This window comes from Triturus cristatus, chromosome 1_2 (genome assembly GCF_964204655.1).
Source record: "Triturus cristatus chromosome 1_2, aTriCri1.1, whole genome shotgun sequence".
Taxonomy (NCBI): domain Eukaryota; kingdom Metazoa; phylum Chordata; class Amphibia; order Caudata; family Salamandridae; genus Triturus; species Triturus cristatus.
In genome coordinates this window covers 994,358,045-994,378,395 of record NC_140580.1, presented here as the reverse complement: position 1 = coordinate 994,378,395, position 20,351 = coordinate 994,358,045, and the positions used below count along the sequence as shown (strand labels likewise).

General features: G+C 46.2%; 1 protein-coding gene across 1 annotated transcript in view; it reads right to left on the bottom strand.

Moving 5' to 3' along the window:
• Positions 1–9,225: 9,225 nt before the first annotated feature.
• Positions 9,226–20,351, bottom strand: part of UAP1L1 (UDP-N-acetylglucosamine pyrophosphorylase 1 like 1) — a 166,204-nt gene continuing 155,078 nt past the window's right edge. The window contains exon 9 of the mRNA XM_085611235.1: positions 9,226–9,849. Within this exon, the coding sequence (XP_085467361.1) occupies positions 9,763–9,849 (87 nt within the window). The 3' untranslated portion in view covers positions 9,226–9,762. The remainder of the gene's footprint in view (positions 9,850–20,351) is intronic.

The window sequence follows — 20,351 nt, the reverse complement described above, 5'->3', positions numbered from 1 at the left end:
ACAGGTGGCCATACTCTAGGGCTTTCAAAAGTGGAACCCGATAGGCATCTCTACACTGGTCAACATCTTGAGTGGGACGGTCCTCAAATCATTTCAGACCCTGCAACCAGATTACCAACTCCACTGAAGCCACTTTCATCACTATTTGCAACTCCACCATGCAATGTGCCTGTACATCTCAGACTGCCCAGAATATAATCCCTTGGAGGACAAACTTCTTATGGGCGATTTTGTTGACCGTAAGATTACACAAATCTACCAGACACTGGTCTCCAACTGCCCTGATGCCTTTGATGTTCTCCGATGGGCATGGGAGGCTGATGTAAGACTTGGAAAATAAGGACTGGAAGGAGGCCCTGGGTACACCAAGAATTGCAGCCACCGCAGCCCTGCTCTACCTAATACAGCTTAAGTACTTACACAGGGAACACTATATGCTTCATCGATGATGGGGGTGAGTTTCCCCAGCTAGTCTCAGGTATGAGGCAGTCAAAGGCATATTTCTATATATGGTATGGGGCTGTCCTGCGTTACTCTGCTTCTGGAAAGTTGCGACCGCATGTTTGGAGGCGAGGTTCTAGACTGGTCAATTCCAATGGACCCAAAATAAATTCTGCATATCTATATATTGGGGGTTTCTCTGCTCTTCCTTGGTGTGACTCTGGCAAAGAGGGACATAGCGAAGAGTATGAAGGCAATGGCCCCTCAGTCTCTGGCGGCATGGAAGAATGGTCTAGACTATGGCATGGGTCTGGAAGTGGCAGAATACAAAGCCCGGAGATCTTCACAAAAACACACAAAGGTGTGGCAAGTATGTGCAGACTACAGGGGGATAGTTCTGGAGCCTGTCTGTATCACAAGACATGATGATATAAATGCCGAAAACACCTGTTTGAGGAGTAGGGTGGACATTGCAGGCCCGACATAGAAGGACTGGTCTATAGGCTTTTCTAGGTTATATCTAATACTGTGATTTTGGGTAGAGGTGGGGCTGGGCTGTATTGCACAGGTGCATGCAGCTACACAATGTTTTTTTTTCTTCATACATTGGTTGTTTCAAAAATTGTTGCCTGCAGGTCTTCGGGAAAAACAATCAAATTCTGTTTAAAAAACAGAAACTGAGTTCTTAATACCTTTTGGCAAACTAAAGCCTACTGACAGGCCTGGATTTTCACACAGTAGTGTTTCTTGAGCATCTGTGAAGTTGACAAAGTAGCACCTTTGCATGTCTGCTCGATGGATATTGCCTAAAAATGTGAAAGTAATACCCTTTTTTGCCCGTGGAGTGTGCTCTGGGGGCAGTTGGTTTGCACTTGGCTTTAGCATACCAGGTTTATATATGTGCATTTGTCAAGCCATCTTACAAAGTCTGACCTAGAGAGGCTCAAGGCCGGACTGGCCGTTTCCCTGGGAGGCTGGGGGCCGGTTTTGCAGTGCTGCATTGTTGGTCCCCAGTAACAAAAATCAGCAGACCAGCATAATTCACACAGCACTCACTATCGCTTCCAGCCTCTCTGTGTTTTGAAATATGGTATAGTTTGAAAAGCATTGGCTACAGAGTTCTGGTGATTAATCTTCCTGCTGGGGTTTTGTCTAGTGGCAGTTTTAACTCCCCCACGATCACGCAGAGGATTAATATGCCTGATGAAAAGAATGTGTATCACACAAATGACAAATGTATTTTATGTGCATAGCTCTGTGGGTAACTGCTTATGTCACAAAGATCCTTTTGTTACTGTGCAGTTCATAAGTAAAAATAGTAATCGACCACAGTGAACTATGAACTGCATGCTATTAGTTAGAAAGTTATGTTTTTCCCCAGTCTTTCATTATCCTAATGTTGCTACAAAGGATTTGTTGGGGAGAAATACATTCTTATTAGTAAATGTAACCATAACCACTGTGTTATGTTTTGAATCCGGAGTTTGTGCTTTTCCAGCCCAAGTACTCTAAAAAAAAAAAAAAAAAAAGAAATTCCAACTGAAAGCACAGTTTCTGCTGCTGGTAGGGTGAGGCTGTAGCTCTTAGCCCACCTCTGGAGTGGCTTCTTGGAAAAGCGGATAGAGGGCTTAGGGACTGAAGGACACCCATGGACTTAGCAATTTGTGTCTTTTTTTCTGAGCATCCCATCCACCTCGGAGCCGAAGAGATGCTCGCTATCAAAAGACACATTAAAGAGGTGCTGTTGCAGATCGGGCCAGAATAAGGAGCCAAGCACGCCAGAATAGCAGGATGCTGCTGCCGATGTCCCAGGGTGTAGTATCTGTAGCATCTAGAGCACACCTGATGTTAGCATTGGAAATAATCTTGCCATCAAGTCTGGTCTCCTCTTCCTGTGGCCTTTGGAAGTTGTTTGATAAGCTCCTCTATATGGTACCTGCTGCAGTGCAAGAGGAGGCATATGGAACTGGCAATGCACTACTGGGTTGTGCCCCTCACTAGTCAGCAGCGTCAATGCGCTTGCTCTTATTCTCGGGGTGAGGCACATCCCCTGTCGTCTGCATTGAAGCTCATTTGTGTCCAGTATGCACAAAGATACGTATGGCTCATGCCAAGGAAGTATACTGGGTCGAAATGGGAGGGCTTAAGGAATATGGTAATTACCCAGTAAGCATCTGTTCTTGCAATATAGAGCTGTAGATTCAAATGCTTTGCATACTCCTGACATCTAGTGTTGGGTCTGGATGTTTGCAAGTTGTTTTTCTTCGAAGAAGTCTTTCCAGTCACGAGGTAGGTGGCGACTCCTTTCGGTGATCGTGCGCATGGGCATCGACTCCATTGTTAGATTGTTTTCTCGCAGAGGGTGAGCATGGAGTTAGTAAAGGTAGAAAAGAGCTGTCCATGCGTATGGATATGAGGTAAGAAAGAACTGCAACAGGTGTAGGTACCCGGGGCGTATGTGAATCTACAGTTCTACATGCCAAGAACAGATGCTTACTGGGTAAGTAACATTTTCCGTTCGAGGCATGTGAGCTGTAGATCACATGCTTTACATAGACTATACAGCAGTATTCTCCCTAAGTGGTGGCTAACCTGTAACTGTTGCAGTTGTTTGAAAAAGTGTTTTAAGTACTGCTTGGCCTACATTAGCTTGTTGCCTCGCTAACACATCTACACAATAGAGTTTGGTGAATGTGTGCGGTGTACACCATGTTGCTGCCTTACATATGTCAGCTAAGGGAATATTCCCTAAGGCAGCCATGGTAGTCCCTATTTTGCGGGTGAAATGCACTCTAGGGGGTATTATCAATGTTCTTTTCACTTTCACATAACATGTTTGGATACATTTCATGATCAATCTTGCAATGCCCGATTTAGAAATAGGATTGCCTGTGTGTGGTGGCAAAAAAAGCTGTTTTGCCTTATGAAAATATGTTGTTCTTTCTACACATTATAGTAGAGCTCTTCTAACATATAGTGTGTATAGGGCTCGTACTGCTACCGGATCAGGTTGAGGAAAGAACACAGGCAGCTCAACTGATTGATTGATGTGAAAAGAAGAAATCACTTTAGGTAGAAATTTGGGATTGGTTCGAAGAACCACTTTGTCTTTATGAAGTTGAAATAAAGACTCTTGGATAGGTAGTGCCTGGAGTTACCCAACTCTCCTTAGGGAAGTGATTGCAAAAAGAAAAGCAACCTTCCATTAGAGAAATTGTAATGGGCACCTGTGCATTGGTTCAAAAGGTGGACCCATTAGCCTTGTAAGCACTTTGTTCAAATCCCATACTGGTGAAGGTGGCACTCTTGGTGGTATTACTCTCTTTAGTCCTTCCATAAAGGCTTAATCACTGGTACTCTGAATAGAGATATGTTGTCTGTTTTGTAAATGCAATCCGATGGATGTATTAAGTAATCCAGATTGCTGCAAGTGTAAAAGATAACATATGATGTTTTGCACTGAAGCCTCAAGGGGATTGATGATGTTGTTATTGTTACAGTATATAACAAAACATTTCCACTTTGCTGCATAACACACCCTAGAAGTACGTCTCCTAGCCTCCTTTAGGATATTCATACAGTCTGGTGGTAATTGTAAAGGACCAAACTCTATGACTTCAGGAGCCAAATCGCCAGGTTGAATTCCTTGGGATTTGGATGTTTGATTTCTCCATGGCTGAGGGAGGAGACTGGAGTTGAGATGCAGCTTTTGGCGTGGAACTACTGAGAGCTCCAGCAGGGTGGTGAACCAAGGTCTACATGCCCATGTGGGAGCTATGAGAATGAATTTGAGGGATGACTGAGCTTCCGAACTACCAGGCAAATATCCCTGACCAGTTCATCCATAGGGCATTGCCTTTGGAGGGCGGGTGTGGGAAACTGGAGGCGAAGCTTGGTAATTTTGCGGTTTGATCTGTGTTGAACAGGTCTATCTGAGGAAAGCCCCATTCCTGGAAGGCGGATTTGGGGATGAAGTTCCCACTTGTGGATTTACGGTCTCGGTCTGCTGAGAAGGTCTGCAATCTGATTGTTTAGTCCTGGAAGATGTTCAGCTAGGAGATACATTTTTGTGATGTATGGCCCATTTCCAAATGGCTTGTGCTAGGCGCGACAGTTGGAGTGTGCTCCCCCCGTTTTTGTATGTTATACATTGCTGTCATGTTGTCTGTGCAGACTAAGATAGTTTTGCCTATTAGGTGAGTTTGAAAGGTTTTGAGCGCTAGAAACACTGCTAGTAGCTCTAAGTGATTGATAAGAAGACTCCTGTACTTTAGAGTTCATAATCCTTGGATTGTGTGACTTTGTAGGTGAGCGCCCCAACCAGTGAGCGATGAGTCTGCTGTTAGCACTATCTGTGGAGCAGGATCGAGAAAGGGCTGCCCTTTTGATACATTTTGTGGGTTCCACCACTGCAGAGAGCGATGGGTGTGGCCGTCTACCAACACCAGATCGGTTAATCGACCCTGCGACTGGTTCCACTGAGTTGCTAAGCATTCTTGAAGGGGATGCATGTGAAGTCGTGTGTGGGGAACAATTGTAATGCAAGACGCCATCATCCCTAGCAGTTGCATGAAGACTCTTGCTGGCAATGATTGGTTGGGCTGAAAATGAGTGAGAAGGAAATGAATACTGTGAATCCTGGCTGTATTGGGAAAGGCTAGAGCTTTGTGAGAGTCTATTGTGGCCCCAAGATACGTTTGTGTGTTGGAAGGCTGTAGATAAAGATGAGACTTCGACCCATTCACTGTAAACCCTAGTTGGTGAAGCAAGTGAATGGTGGTTAGTGTGTGTTGGAGACCCTTTTGGTAAGCACTGGCTTTGATGAGCCAGTCATTAAGGCATGGGAAGACATGGATGTGCTGCGACTACTGCCAGACATTTGGTAAATACCCTTGGAGCAGTGGGGACTCCAAACGGTAGCATTTTGAATTGGTAATGGTGACCCACTAACATGAATCTGAGGTATTTGCGATGAGCGGGATGAATTGGAATATGGAAATATGCGACTTAAGTCTAGAGTAGACATAAAAACGCTCTGCTGTAGAAGCGTTACCATGTGAAAATGTTCTGACAGCATGTAGAGGTTTAGTTCTCAATAGGTCTCAAGGAGCCGTGATTTTTGGGAATGAGAAAGTACAGGGAGTACACACCTGTCCCTTGATGTTGTAAGGGCACAGGTTCTATGGCCCCTTTGGAGAGGCGAGACTGTACTTCTTGCTGAAGTAATGTAAATGTTCAGGTGACATTTTGTGAGAACGTGGTGGTATGTTTGGAGGATTGTTGGTAAGCTCCAGGCAATAACCTTGTTGGCCAATTCCTAACACCCATTTGTCTGTGGTGATAGATTGCCAAATGGGGAGGAATTGTAGAAGACGTCCCCCGACAGGTGTTAAATGATCGGTGGCAGTGTAGGCAAGTCACTGCTTGTTGGGGGAGGGGGAATTACGCGGTGCAGGACCCTTACCTCGCCCTTTGTTATTGTTACGTCTGTATCTTCCTCTAAAGAAGCACCATGTAGAGGAAGATTGATTGTTGCCCTTGTAAGAGGTGGCAGTATTGTCCGAGGACATGGTTTTGGACCCCACACGGTAGAAGGAGCGACGAAAGGAGTCCCGATTAGAGGGAGACTGCAGAGCTCCCATAGACAGCTACCTCTGTGTCATTTTTCATTTGGAGAGGTTGGTGTAAGGGATTGTGGTAAAAGAGGAGGTGGAGGAAGGTTAGAACACACATTCTTTTTCTTAAAGGGAATGAAGAAGAGTTCTTCTTCTAAATCAGGTTTGAGTTTTTGAGGTGACTTAGTAAGAACATGACCTGTATTAGGATGTTTCGGGTCTGATTTGGGTGTTGGGGCATCAAAATTCGGATCCTGTCGCTTCGGAGGCACAGATTTATATGTTGGCACCATGGATTTTGAAGCCGTGGAGGAATCAGTTTTCAGTGCCGAAGCTTTCGATGGTGAAGGAGGCTTTGACTACGGCATCAAGGATTTAGGCTCCAAAGAGGTTTTCGGCTTTGAGCCTGAAGGTTTTGGCTTGGTGCCAGTCTTTGGCTGACTCGAGCCGGGAGTCAAACTTCACGATGGAAAAACGGTCACAAAGGCACCGACCGTTTGGGCACCTGTCTCTCCGTCTTGCAAGTTAAGAGATTGCCTTGGTGACTGTTTTTCCATCGTGAAGTTTATCGACTCCCGGCGCCAACAGAACCCTGTTGAACTTAGTCCTCCAACGCCTCTAGCCTTTACTCTCAAGATATCGCCATAATGGAATGTTTGGAGATGAATATATAAGATACTGAAGCCCGATTAAAGAAATCAAGTAAAGGGTTTCCTTATGTGGAAAAAAACTATCATTTGCAGCAATGTCCGCGCACATCTAATTGAAAACGGAGGAGAGCTGCAATAATTTATAAATACTAAAGGGTCGGCTTACATAACTACATATCCTGTTGTGAAGAAATAGTCAGAGTGTCCCCTGGGTGTTGAGACTCTGGTGTGTTATCTGGCGGGTCCTGATGAAGGTGGTGCATACACGTTCTTCAAACCACGGAAACGCGTTGACCAATGATATTTAGATCCTGCTATATGCAGTTGTTTTAAGTGGTCAAGGAGATTGAAACCAGCTCTATGTCTCCCACTCTCCAGAAAATTGCAGTAGTGAATGTATGAATGCATGTGCGATTCTTGAAATGCTGTTTCCTCACCTGGGGTTATATGATGTCTAGTTGTGAAATTGTCAATACAATGAAAAGTGATGTACATATGTTGACAATATTTGAGATGTTTATATGATAGAATACAATAGAAAAATAATTGATAAAAGAATAGGATATTTTTGATAAAAAGGGAAAAAAAAGAAGAAAGAAGGAAATGAATTTAAAAAAATCACAAACATGTATATGTCTCTGTATTCTGCGATGGTTTAATTATATACATAACCCATGTTGAATTCACAATTGAATCGTAAAAAATAAATTTAGGTCACGAGGGAGCTTTCTCAATGTGGTTTACTGTTTATTTCCCCTCTTCTCCCTGACCTTATAAAGTGTTCCTCTTAGAGGGGGTCCCCCTTTTTCCCCTTGCATAATACTCCTAGATATGACCAGAGATGTCCAATATCATCTGCGAACAGGAGTGCCCAGTTGCTGTGCACCAACATTCATCAGTCATGGTATGTGGACAGAAGAGCTGAGGAGTTGTGGAGAAAACGTCTTGGCAGGTGTTGTTATCAAAGTCTGAGAGTTCGAAAGGGTGGCCGCAAAGAATCCAGTGAAGAACACACCACACCGTATAGCTGGCACTCGAGCATCCGAGGTGGAACCATTGTACTGATGCATTTTGGACTAAGGGAATAGAGCTCGTCACTCGAGTCTTCTACAAAGAAATACAAGTTGCAAATGTCTGGGGCCAACAATAGATGACAGGAATGAGTCTCCAACCTTTTCTGTAGTGAGAGCTACTTCTGATCAGTGAAAATCATTGTGAGATAACGAAGGCTGAAAAACTCATGCATAGTTACCAGACACTCCCACGCCCAGCTTCATTGACTTTAAAGCTAATGTTCATAGAGTCAAGTAATGTGATTTGGGAAAAAACTGCTTTGATTAGGGGCACTATGAAAGGGCTGCTATGTGTTTCAGTGAGAGTGGTCTTTGGGGATGTATGAACGAACATATGTGCGTATGAATGGGATATATGTGTATGAGTGACTGAGAGCCTGTGTCATATGTACTTGTGGCACAGGACATACCTTTTACCTTATGTGGCACCGTTACAAGTATAACACTTTAAACTTCTCCCATTTCAAAAAACATAAAGTGCAGAAAGATGTTCTACAACAATGGTCAAAATATGGACACTTTTTTGCACTTTATTTAAAAAAAAACCGACTATTTTTCAGTTCTACATATGGCACAGTGTCTACTGGCCATTAGAAGCAAGAGGCCTGCTGCTTGTATATGCCATACTTTGAAATAGGAGGACATTAAAATGAAGAGTTAACTTAATCATTGAGTTAACTTTTCATTTGAATTTTCTCCCATTTAAAAGCATTCAGAAACATAATTGTCATCTGCTCCAATATTGAGTTGATAAGGACTTATTTAAAAGTTAAATACCTCAGTGCTTGAGTTATTCATGTCTGTGCTGCAGCCCCAGCTTGGGTCATAAATCTGACTGAGCACTGCTCATTTTCAGCCTGATGACCATGCAAAACAAACAGCCTTCGCTTAACTTTAAAACGAAAATGTGACCCTGTGCTTATTTAGAAATTAACTCAAGGCTGTGAGCTACTCTGAAGGTGTCTCAGAGCTACTGGTAGCTCGCGATCGACTGGTTGGAGGCACCTGATGTAGAGCTGTGGAGCATCTGTATCTACTGCCCCCCACTATGAACATATAGGTATAGAGCCCTCTTTCTGGAGCCACACCTCCAATTCTCCAATTAAGGTTCACTACCATTCTGCTGCTACAATAACTCCCCTCGTCCCTCCTCCTGCACATTCTGCCTACCCAGTAATGTAATACCATTATCCCACTGCTCTCACAGACCAGATTTCCATTTATTTTCAATTTATCCCCCTCTGTATAATGCATCACAACATGTATTAACAAATATATATATATATATCACAAAACAAAAAGGTAGACATTGCCAATGCTTATGGAATAGATAGACCACATTTAACCTGCTGCTGAAGGACATCGAACATTTTTGAAGACCTGGAAGCATTAGTATAATCACAACTCCTAACAGGAGCCCGTATCAGTACACTGGTATTCGCTTGATAGAAGCAGTTGAGGCACTTTATTAAAGTATTCAAGGTTGTATGATAGCAAAGCATTGATTAACATTGTAAAACAGTACCTCTGCCAAGAAGGTTTGTTACAAAGTTTTAAAGCTGTAAACATCCTTAATCATGTATTGAGAAGCACTTGCAATTCTATAAAAAGCGGCAAGTAAAAACAAGAAGCAAATCCTTAGGGACGTCATGACTTGTTATTTCAGAGGTTACTTCTAAAGTTCATGAGACAGTCAGTCTGGTCCTCGATTGGAGGAAGAAGTCACAGTACTGTTACATTCATGGCCCAGAAATGCAGAGATATAAAAAGCCTTTGGTAAAAAAACAGTTCGAAAGGAACGTACATAATAGTTCATTATTTTTCCACTCAATGGGAAACAAATTCTGTGATCACAAGAATATAATTTGGCACAAGTTCGAGATGATATGCATTTTCTAACTTGTCGCTTCACAACAAGTCGTTCTTCAAGGGCAGGTAGAGGTCCCCATACGAAGATTCCACAAGAAAAGCTATACACTGTAGTCAAGCACTTTCCATCACTTTAGCTTGGTTTCTAACAACTATAAATGGGGAGGTAAAATCTTTGGCCTTCATGTATACGTCCAAACCCTGAAAATGAGGAAACCGTAAAAGTGGATTAGTTTGCAATCTGGAAACACTTCAGATAAAGAAACCTGACACTCAAATGAATTTGGTGTCCTTTTAGGACTAAAAACTTGCACAATACTTTTCAATGACAATTGAAGAACAAGTTACTTACCTTTGGTAACACCTTTTCTAGTAGAGACTATCTAGCCGCAGATTCATTACCTTAGAATCATCCCCAAGGAATCAGACCAAAAAATTGTTTCGTGAGCAGTACCCCTGTGCTTTGAAGGTGGCGTCGTTTCGCTCCGTGTGGCTTCATCCGTGCCAGAAGTGACGTAGGCAGTGCCTTTATAGGCAGAAGGCAGTTTCTTTTCACGATTTTTCACTCCAGGAGTGTAGAACCGCGAAGAGTACAGACTACTGGTGTGTGAAAATTAGGCCCCTGAAAGGGGAAAAGCCAAGTCTATAAATCAGTTCACAAAGCAGGGAGGATGGATGGGTTGTAAGGAATCTGCAGTTAGTCTCCACCAGCTAAGGCGTTGCCGAAGGTAAGTAACTTGATAGAGCGTTCTAGCCGCAGATTTCTCTTAGATTAGATATTCAAGCAATACCTCACCAGAGGAGGGCCTCCGAAGTAATTTCACACTAAAAAGTCCTGCAGGACCAAACAGACTTGGTGCCGTCCCTACGGACCAGACTTTCCAGGCAGTAGTGCTTGATAAATGTGTGTAGAGATGCCCACGTTGCTGCCTAGCAGATGCCCACAACCGGGACTCCATGTGCTAACACAATGGTCACAGCTTTGGCTCTAGTGGAATGAGCATGCAAACCCTCAGTGGTTTGCTTCTTGGCCAATGCGTAGCAGATTTTGATAGAGGGCATGATCCATTGGGAGATGGTTAGTTTCTGTACAGTCTTCCCTTTCTGGGCTCCGACATACCCGAATCAGAGTTGGTCGTCCACACGGAACTCTTTGTAGAAGGACAATGCTTTTTTTATGTCCAGCCGGTGGAGTTGCTCCTCTTCCTGAGAAGAATGAGGTGGAGCATAAAAAGTAGGCAGGGTGATGGACTAGCCTACATGAAAGGGAGTGACCATTTTCGGTAGGAAGGAAGCTCTAGCACGGAGGACCAACTTGTCTGGGAAGATGTTGAGGTACGGAAGCTTAGATGACAAAGCCTGGAACTCAATGACCCTGCAGGCAGATTTTATTGCCACTAGAAAGGCCATCTTGAAATTAAGGAGCCCGATAGGACAGGTGTGTAGCGGTTCGAAGGCAGCGCACATTAGAAAATGTAGGTCCCACTGAGGCATGATGAACGGTGAAAGTGGAAACAAGTGTTGGAGACCTGTGCAATATAGGAATTGAAAAGGGATGGCTTATCTGGCAACCGCAGAAATGCGGAGATGGCAGAAAGAAAGCCTTTTAAGTAGCCCAAAGCCGAGCTCTGCTGGGCAAGAGAAAGAATACACAGATGGACCTGTGAAAGGGGAGACAAAAGGGGATCAACCTGTTGTTTCTGCACACCATGCTCCACCATGTTCCAGCCTGATCCAGTTGCCCACCTTTTAACAAGTGACACTGCCGCTGCCCATGTTTTCCCCCCTCACTGTTCCTCCTACCAACAGAAGCCCCACCTACCTCAGAACCTACTTAATGCAAGCCACAGTGCTGCCTTGCAGCGAGTGCACCGCTGGTGAGCTGAAGGCAAGCCCATCTGTGCCCGTCCGCACCGCGCCCAGTCCAGAAATCCTGGCCCCACGACCATCCAACCCAACATGACAACCACAGCTGCCACTGGAGTCAACGAATGTCGTTACTACTCCTCTGCGACCTTAACACACAACAGAAAACACACTGCTGCACATCCCCCAGCACCAAAGTAGGAGCTTTCTCCTGCACGTATTGCGATTTCACCGCAGACACCTCAGATGCTGAATCTCCAAACATCCAACAACGCCACCACAACCACCAGTCCGCACAAACAGTCTGCCATACTCCTCAATGTCCAATCCGTCTGGAAACACTCCACCGAAATCTGGGACCTCCTCAAAAGCAACACAACCAACCCTCTCTTCCCGACTGAAACATGGCTCAATCCAGCCTCCAACCCAGACATCGCCGCAGCCATCCCAGCCACCTACAAAATCATACACCAGGACCGAACCCACAAACCAGGCAGAGGACTTGCGATTATCTACAAAAACACAACTGACTGCACCACCTCCATGGACTGACACCAATCTCTTGGAACACCTCCACTTCAAAATATGAACGGACTAAAACGCTACCCTTAATGGAACTCTTGCCTACTTTCCCCAGAGTGGAATTCTAGAACCACTTTGCAGACTTCATCCCTCCTCTCTCCATCAACCAACTACATCCTCCTCAGGGACCTCAATTTCCACCTGGAAGGCACCACAGACCCTAACTCCACAGCCCTCGACAGCCTCAGCAACCTCGTACTCACCCAGCTCGTTCAATGACAACCCACACAGCAGGCCACAACCTCTACCCTATGTTCTCTTCCAACAGCAGGATCAACACCACCCACACACCGCACTCACATGGACTGACCACTATACATCATCTGCCCACCAAGGCACCCCACCAGAAAAACTCAAAGACAATAGGGCAAAATATCAGAAGAAAACTGAACGAAGAACCTACAGTAATGCCCACCCAACCACACCGGGAACATCAATGTTGACACCAAGCTCTTCAAAAAGTAGCTTGCCAACTGTTCCAACCATACTGCTCTCACTAGAAACAAGACCTACAAAAACAACAAACGATCAGCTGGTATAAGAACAACCTCAGTGGGTCCAAGCGCCACTGCAAACAACTTAAGAAAAAACAGAGACACCAAAAACAGCAACGGAAGTGCCACATACAAAGCTGTCTTCAACCTCTACCACCACCAACTACGAGAAGCAAAGAAAAAGGCTCCAACTCTCAGATGTAAAGCCAACTCCAACAATGACAAAGAGCTCTTCACCATTGCCAAGGAGTTCTCCAATCCTGCAGCTGCCAACATTATCCCATCCCAAGCACTCTGCAACCTCTTAAACTTGTATGAACAGAAGTTTGCCACAATCTACAACACAATCAACCCACAGCCTACAGATATGAACTTTCCTGACCAGTCAGACACCTCCTTTATTGCTAAACAGCTAAGCAACTGGTAAACCCTCGAGGGGAAGAAGCCACCGCCCTGATGAATACCATTCCACTATGGAGCCCCCCTCAGACCCCTGCGCCCACTTCATATACAGCCTTAGAAGAACCATCATTTCCCCCGCGCTCACCGCTATCAACAAAACCTCCATAACCACTGCCACCTTCCTGTCTTGCTGGAAAAATGCAGAAGTCAATGCCCTATTGAAGTAAACAACAGCTCAAACACCCTAAGCAGCTACAGATCCATCTCCCTCCTGCCTTTTCCAGCTAAAGTCATTGTGAAAGCCATCAATACCCAACTCACAAACCACCTGGAACTCCATAAATTCCAAGACAGCTCAATCAGGCTTTCACACAAACCACAATGCAGAGACAGCCCTCATCGTGGCCACCGAAGACACCCGAAGCATCCTCGACCGAGGAGAAAAGGCCGCACTCATCCTCCTCGACCTCTCTGCAGCTTTCGATACTGTGTCCCATAAGTCACTCATCATAAAGCTTTAGCACTTGGGTATCTGTGGATCGGCCTCAAGTGGATACCCTCCTTCTTCAAGGGCAGAACTTAACAAGTTAGACACACCCCCCCCCCCCGACCTCAGGACCCAAGAAACTCTACTGCGGAGTCCCTCAAGACTTGTTGCTCAGCCTAACATTCTTCAACGTCTACATGACGCCCCTCGTGGACTTCGAGTCCACAGCATCAACATAATACCCTACACCGACAAACAGCTAATCTGCTCCCTTACTGACTCAATCATTACCGCCAAAGCAAACTTCGCCAAGTGCATGGAAAACACTAATGCTTGGATGAAAAACAACTGCCTCGAGCTCAACACAAACAAAACCAAAGTCCTAATCTTCGGCAACAACCACTCCCCCTGAGACGCCTCATGGTGGCCCCACCCACCCCTGCAGACCATGCCAAGAACCTCGGCATCATCCTGGACACCTACCGCTCCTTGAGCAGACAGATCAATGCCGTCTCCTCACCATACTTCCACATCCTGCGAATGCTATGCAAGATTTTCAAGTGGATCCCACTGAACACCAGATGATGGTAACCCAGGCTCTTATCACAAGTAGACTTGTTTACAAAAACGCCCTCTACATCGGAATCCCATTTCATGTCACATGCAGACTTCAAACCACCCAGAATGCCGCACCAGAATCATCCTGAACATCAAATGAAATAACCACATCTCTCCACATCTCAACAATCTCCACTGGCTCCCAGTCTAGGAAAGATGAAAGTTCATGCCACTCACCCATGCCAACAAAGCTCTCTACAACAACGGTCCAGCTTACCTCAACCACTGCCTCAACTTCTACCAACCCACCAGACACCTTCAATCTGCGTCCCAGGCAAGAGCACACCTCCCTCGCATCAAGAAGACCAGAAGCGGAGGAAGCTCCTTCTCATCCCTCGCAGCTATGACCTGGTGGGACCTCCTGAAACACTTCAGAACTTCCATTATGGACTTCCGAAAGGAACCCCCCCGACATGGCTATTCCAGACGAAACAGATATGATCTCCTTCTCCATCATCAGGCCTTCCCTACTCATCGCATGACAAGACATGACACCAGACGACACCACCTGACACCAGACACCACCTGACCCCAGACGACACCACCTGACACATAAATCATAAACATAACAAACTTGCCCCAACAGCAGGTGTATACCATCTTGGTGAAGGGATGCCTGGCTGCCAAGGTGACATCGCAAACTTCGAACAGAAAGTCGAAAGCGGTCAATTGACAGGTTCGGGTGGATGTAGGAAGCTGGCTCTGTATATATTGTAATCAAGAAAATTTGAGCAACAGGGGGAAAACAGCAAAGTTGCACTCCACTCACGAAGTCCATACACCAATGACCTGGTTACGTAGAACACTGCAACTTTTTAATGTTACATCAACAAAAAATGAATATTTGTATACTCCTAGGTTAGGCTACGCTTGTTTATCAGTCGTGCCCACCTCAAAGTGTTCTTTTCTAAAAGTTGTAAGGTTTGTCAACCAACTGCACACAAGGTCACATCAATTAAGGAAAAAAGGTGAGGGAAGTCAGAAAGTACCTCACGTAAGCACCATCAATGGAGCTACTGGTTGGTACTCACCAGTTTGCTCGCATGGTAATCATCAGTAGCTATCATGACAAGAAAAGGGGAAAGAGTTTTTGCCCAAGTCTTGCAATTGTGTGAGAAAAGGTGAAGAGAAATAAAGTGTAGATGATCATATCATCCACCAGCACCCCATAAAGTACAAAATAATTTTTTCTTTTTTTTTTTTAAACTAAAATGAGTCGTGTCCCACTTTTTTTTATACATACTTTAATTTTCAAAGTGTCCACACTCAGATTAAAATGAACGGTATGTTTAGACCATCTTAATTGTAACGGCCGGTTACAGGTACTGGCAGGTAGTAGCCAATGGGCTACTTTGCCTTTAAGGCGACTATACCCTTTGTATGTGCCCTTCCTTTGGGGAGGGAGCATCCCCTAACCGGATTGGCTAAAATCCTTTCATCCAAGATGGAAGATTTCCTAAGGAGGGGGTCACTTCAGCTCTGGACACCTTAGGGGTGGTCCTGGCTGAGATGGGACACACCTCTCCTGGCTACAAATGTTCCCGCCGACCTTGCCACCAAAATTGAGGTTTGGTCAGGGGGGCGGCATCTCCACTAGCTGGAGAGGCCTTGGCTAGCATATCAGAAGGCAGGAAGCATTTGAGGCTCACCACCCTGAATGCTGTTCCTGCTTGGGGGTAGGTGTGAAGCACCTCCACCCCAAGCAGCCTTTGTCCCGGACCAAAGAGAGCACAAGGACTCTCACCTCAGGGGGTCAGAACCATGTCTGTGTGGCAGGCTGGTGCAGACCAGTCAGCTGGAAACTAGGGAGATGGCCATTTTTTAGCGGGCATCTCTAAAATGCCCTCTGAGTGCATTTTGTAATAAATCCAACACTGGCTTCGGTGTGGGTTTATTAGGCCGAGGAGTGTGTGATACCAAACTCCTTCGCATACAGTAAAGCCATAATGGAGCTGTGGAGTTGAGTTCGTAATGACAAACTCCCAGCCCATGTACCCAATATGTCTCTACTGCACTTACGTCTGTGAATGGGACAGCAGACACTGTAGGGACACATTGCTCATGCAGCTGTGCCCTCATCTGTGGTATAGTGAACCCTGCTTAAGGGCTGTGAGGCCTGCTAGAGGGGTGACTTACCTATGGCACAGGCAGTGGTTGGGGGGGGGGGGGGGGCATGGCAGCCAGAGATGGGTGCCATGTCGACTCTTAGGTTTTTGTGTATGTGTTTGGTAAGGGGTCTCTGAGGGTGGTCTTCAACACTCAATACACGCAAGTAATTTACAGGCATAACAAGATGTCGGCAACATTATCCGCAGCCGGCAATAACGAGATAATGAGCCCGAGTGCATTTGACAATAAGAACATGAGCTGTGGTTGTTGCAAAACCCTTTAAATTCGTGTCCTTGTTTATAATACTATGCTTTGTCTCCATGTATTTTAGAAACGCGAGTCCGCGGTCAAGGGGCAAGCAATTCTGAACTATCTGAGGCAGTACATACCAACCAATACAGAGGGTTGAGGTATGCTGTAAGTGAGCAACCCTTACGGTAAATATGAGCCACTGAGGTTCTGCAGTCACATATTTTAAGCAATCCAGTGAAGTTACAAATCGCTCTCATGAGTGTGTGTATCACCTATATTAGTAATGGGAGCGCCATACTGAATGTGTGTGTTTTTTAATTGTGTTTCCCTCAGGTGCTGACAGACATAACACTGGTCAGGACTAGCAAAGCAGAGAGGCCAGTCGACCCTAGCCCTGAAGAAGTTGCCGCTAATTTAAACAGGCAACGAAACATGTTGGTTTTTATTGGACAGACACACAGCACAGAATAAAGTTCCATATAGCTAGTGTGGTCTTGCCCGGTTTTAATTGGGAGTGATGTGAGTCCTGATCAGACTCAGTCTCCCTTGTCCTTTTGGGGTCGACACTCACTTTATTATTTATTGGAACATAGACACAGTTTAGATTATCAGTTCCACTAGACACTAGTTAGTTAAGGTTTACATTAGAACTTTTGATTTGTTCTCTTTCTTTAATTTGGACGGCAGTGGCCTATGATGAGAACGTGAGGTAGCAGGCGAGTACCTGTCCGCACATCCTCGTTGGGGTTACTTCCGTAGGCACTGCCGGCCCTCTCACTTTTTTGCACATCTTTCCTGGCGGTATCTGAACAGGCACCACATTATAGGGACCTGTTGAGCCTTCCTTGCTCTCACACATCATTGGGGAAATAGATTACCAGGGAAACACTGTTGTTAATACACTTTGACACTTAGGAGTTTCAAGAGCTAGTGACACTAGACCCACCTGGCGACTGGCAAGTAGTGCCGCATAGATGGTACAAAATTGAAATAGGCTTTGTAAGTACCAGGGTCTCTGAGTAGGATGTGTTCACTGTGCGTAGAAAGATAAGAATCATTGTTCGAGGCAGGTCTTGTTGCGTATATGGTTATGAGTGGGGGGCGACCTGCCTTTTAGACCCCCTTGGCTCCAGTTCTGTTGAAGTCTCTGAGGGTGGCACAATACATGCTGCAGCCCTTAGAGACCCTCTCTGGTCACAAGGCCCTTGGTATCACTGGTACCTTTTACAATGGGCTTACAGGTGAGCCAGAAGTGTGGCAATTGAGGAATTAAAGGTACAGTTTGGGGAAAGAACAAAGGCCATAGGAAACTGATTGGCAGGGACCCAGGGCTCATTCTGTCACAGTGCATCAAAAATCTGGCAAAAAGTGGAGAGTTACTGCAACAGAAACCCACTTTTTTAAAGAGGAGACCTCTCCCCTGCTGCTGCGACAGAAGATCTTCCTGAAGGGGCAGCATGACTGGAGGACCGATGGCCATGCTCAACAGCTCAGGATACCACTCTCCAAGCCCAGTACGGAGCCATAAGGATGACTTGCGCTCGGTCATTCCTGATATTCGAGAACTCTGGATAAGAGTAATATGGGCGGAAAGGCATACATGAGGCCTGGGCTCCATGAGATGAAAAGTGTCTCCGAAGATGAGCTGCCTTGGAAACTACAGCGTACAGAATTTCTGACATTGCGTGTTTGAACGGTGGCGAACAGATCTAACCAAGACTCTCCCCACTGCTGAAAAAGACCTTGCACTACCTCCGGATGAAGACGCCATTTGTGCTCCACTAGGCATCCTCGTCTGAGTTCGTCCACTCTGGCGTTAAGAGATCCAGCCAGGTGTTGAACTACCAGGGAAATGCCTTGACCCAAGGTCCAGGACCTCACCACGCCCGGTTTGTTGCACACCTGCATGAGCCTTCCATTGATGGAGGGTAGTAAGGTTTTCAATGCCAGTCGGATCACTCAAAGCTTCACCACGTTGATGTGAAGTTCAGATTCCGCCGTAGACCAGGGGCCTCTGATCTCCACCACTCCCAGATGGGTGCCCCATCCCAGGAGTGATGAATCAGTCACTACTTTCATATCTGGTTGGGGAGGGAGAGGGTCTGCCGCTGCCCAATCGCAGTTCATTAAGCACCACTACAGACCTTTTGTAGCACCCTCTGAGATCTGGACCATGTCGGAGAGATTCCCCTGATGCTTCGCCCACTGGAACTTCAGGTCCCTCTGCAGAGCCTGCATATGCAATAGGGCAAGTGTCACAAGAAGGAGTCCATGAGGCCCAGCAGCCTCAGAGTCAGTTGCACTGAAATCCAGGATAGAGGCTAAAACATAGATACCATAGCCTGAATATCCTCGACTCAGCATTCAGGAGGGTAGGCCTGGAACTGCACATTGTCCAGAACAGCTCCAATTAAAGGGAGCTTCTGAGAAGGAGTCAGGTGTGACTTTTCCACGTTGAGAGTGAACTCCAGGGAGTAAAGGAGGTCTGCCATAGTCTGGAGGTGGGAGACGACTGCGTGAGACGAGTCAGTCTTGAACAGCCAGTCGTCGATGTAGGAGAAGATTGGCACTGCTGATCTCTGCAGTTGAGCTGCACCCACCACCATCACCTTGGTGAATCCCCAAGGCCAAAGGGGAGCACGGTGAACTAAAAGTGCTTGTGACCTAGTGTGAACCACAGGTAACATCTGTGGGCAGGCAAAACAGGTATGTGTCCTGCATGTCCAACGCTACCATCCAGTATCTCGAGTCGAGGTCAGACAGGACTTGAGTGAGTATGAGCATTCTGAATTCTCCTTTTTCAGGAAGAAATTAGGAGGGTGCAGACTAAGGATAGGATGAAGGCCTCCGTCTTTTTGGGGCACAAAATAGTTGCGGGAATAGCAACCACAACCTACTTCGGATGCTGGCACCCTCTCTAAGGCTTCCTTGGCCACAAGAGATGCCACTTCCTGGTGGAGTAAGGAGATATGATCCTCAGTCAGCCTGTCACAAGTGGGTGGCATGGGTGGAGGAGAAGTTACAAAGGGGAGGGAGTAGCCCCTTCAGTCAATCTGGAGAACCCAGCGGTTGGATGTTATTGACCTCCAGTGGTGCAGGTGGTGGCATATCCTGCCTCCTACTGGGTGCCCATGATGGTTAGAGGGTAAACGTAAGAGGCTTGGAGACTGCGGCTGTCGAGGCGGTGTTGGACTGGTCCAACCTCTGCCTACCTGACCCACCGGTATATGGGTACTGCATCCTCTGCCATGCAGGGGCAGGGAACCTTGCATGCCATGGCAGCTGGGCGGGTAGAGACACGACCGGAAGCCCCTTCTGGGTCCACGAAAGGAGCGAAAGGCAGACTGGGGTTGGCGTAGGCCACAGAAAGGCCCAAGGACCTGACCATAGCTCTTCTGTCCTTGAAGTGCTCTAGTACCGAGTCCACGTCATCTCCAAAGTGATGGGAGCTATCAATGGGCATGTCCATGAGCGAGGCCTGGAAAACCCCCCCTCGCCTGAAAAGCCAGTAGTTCTCAACCAAGTGTGGCTCCTCAGGGCCATCAACAATGAAAACGCTCTGCCTAGTGAGTCAGTCGTATCCAGCCCACAGAGTATGACAAACTTAGCTGCATCCCTCCTGTCAGCAATACATTGGGAGAGTATGGCTCTGGTCTCCTCAGAGTCTATAGACAGCACCTGTGCAACAGAGTCCTTGAGCGCGTGCAAGCAATGGCCCAAAAGGCAAGCAGTGTTCACCAACCGCAGCACCAGGCTGGCAGAAGAAAACATCTTCTTTCTCCAGCCTCTTGTATTCCCTGTCTGGTGGAGTGGTAGGGAATGTCCCAGGATTTAGTTTGGAAGTGGAGACTTGGACCATCAAGTTCTCCAAAATGGGGTGTTGGGTGAGGAAG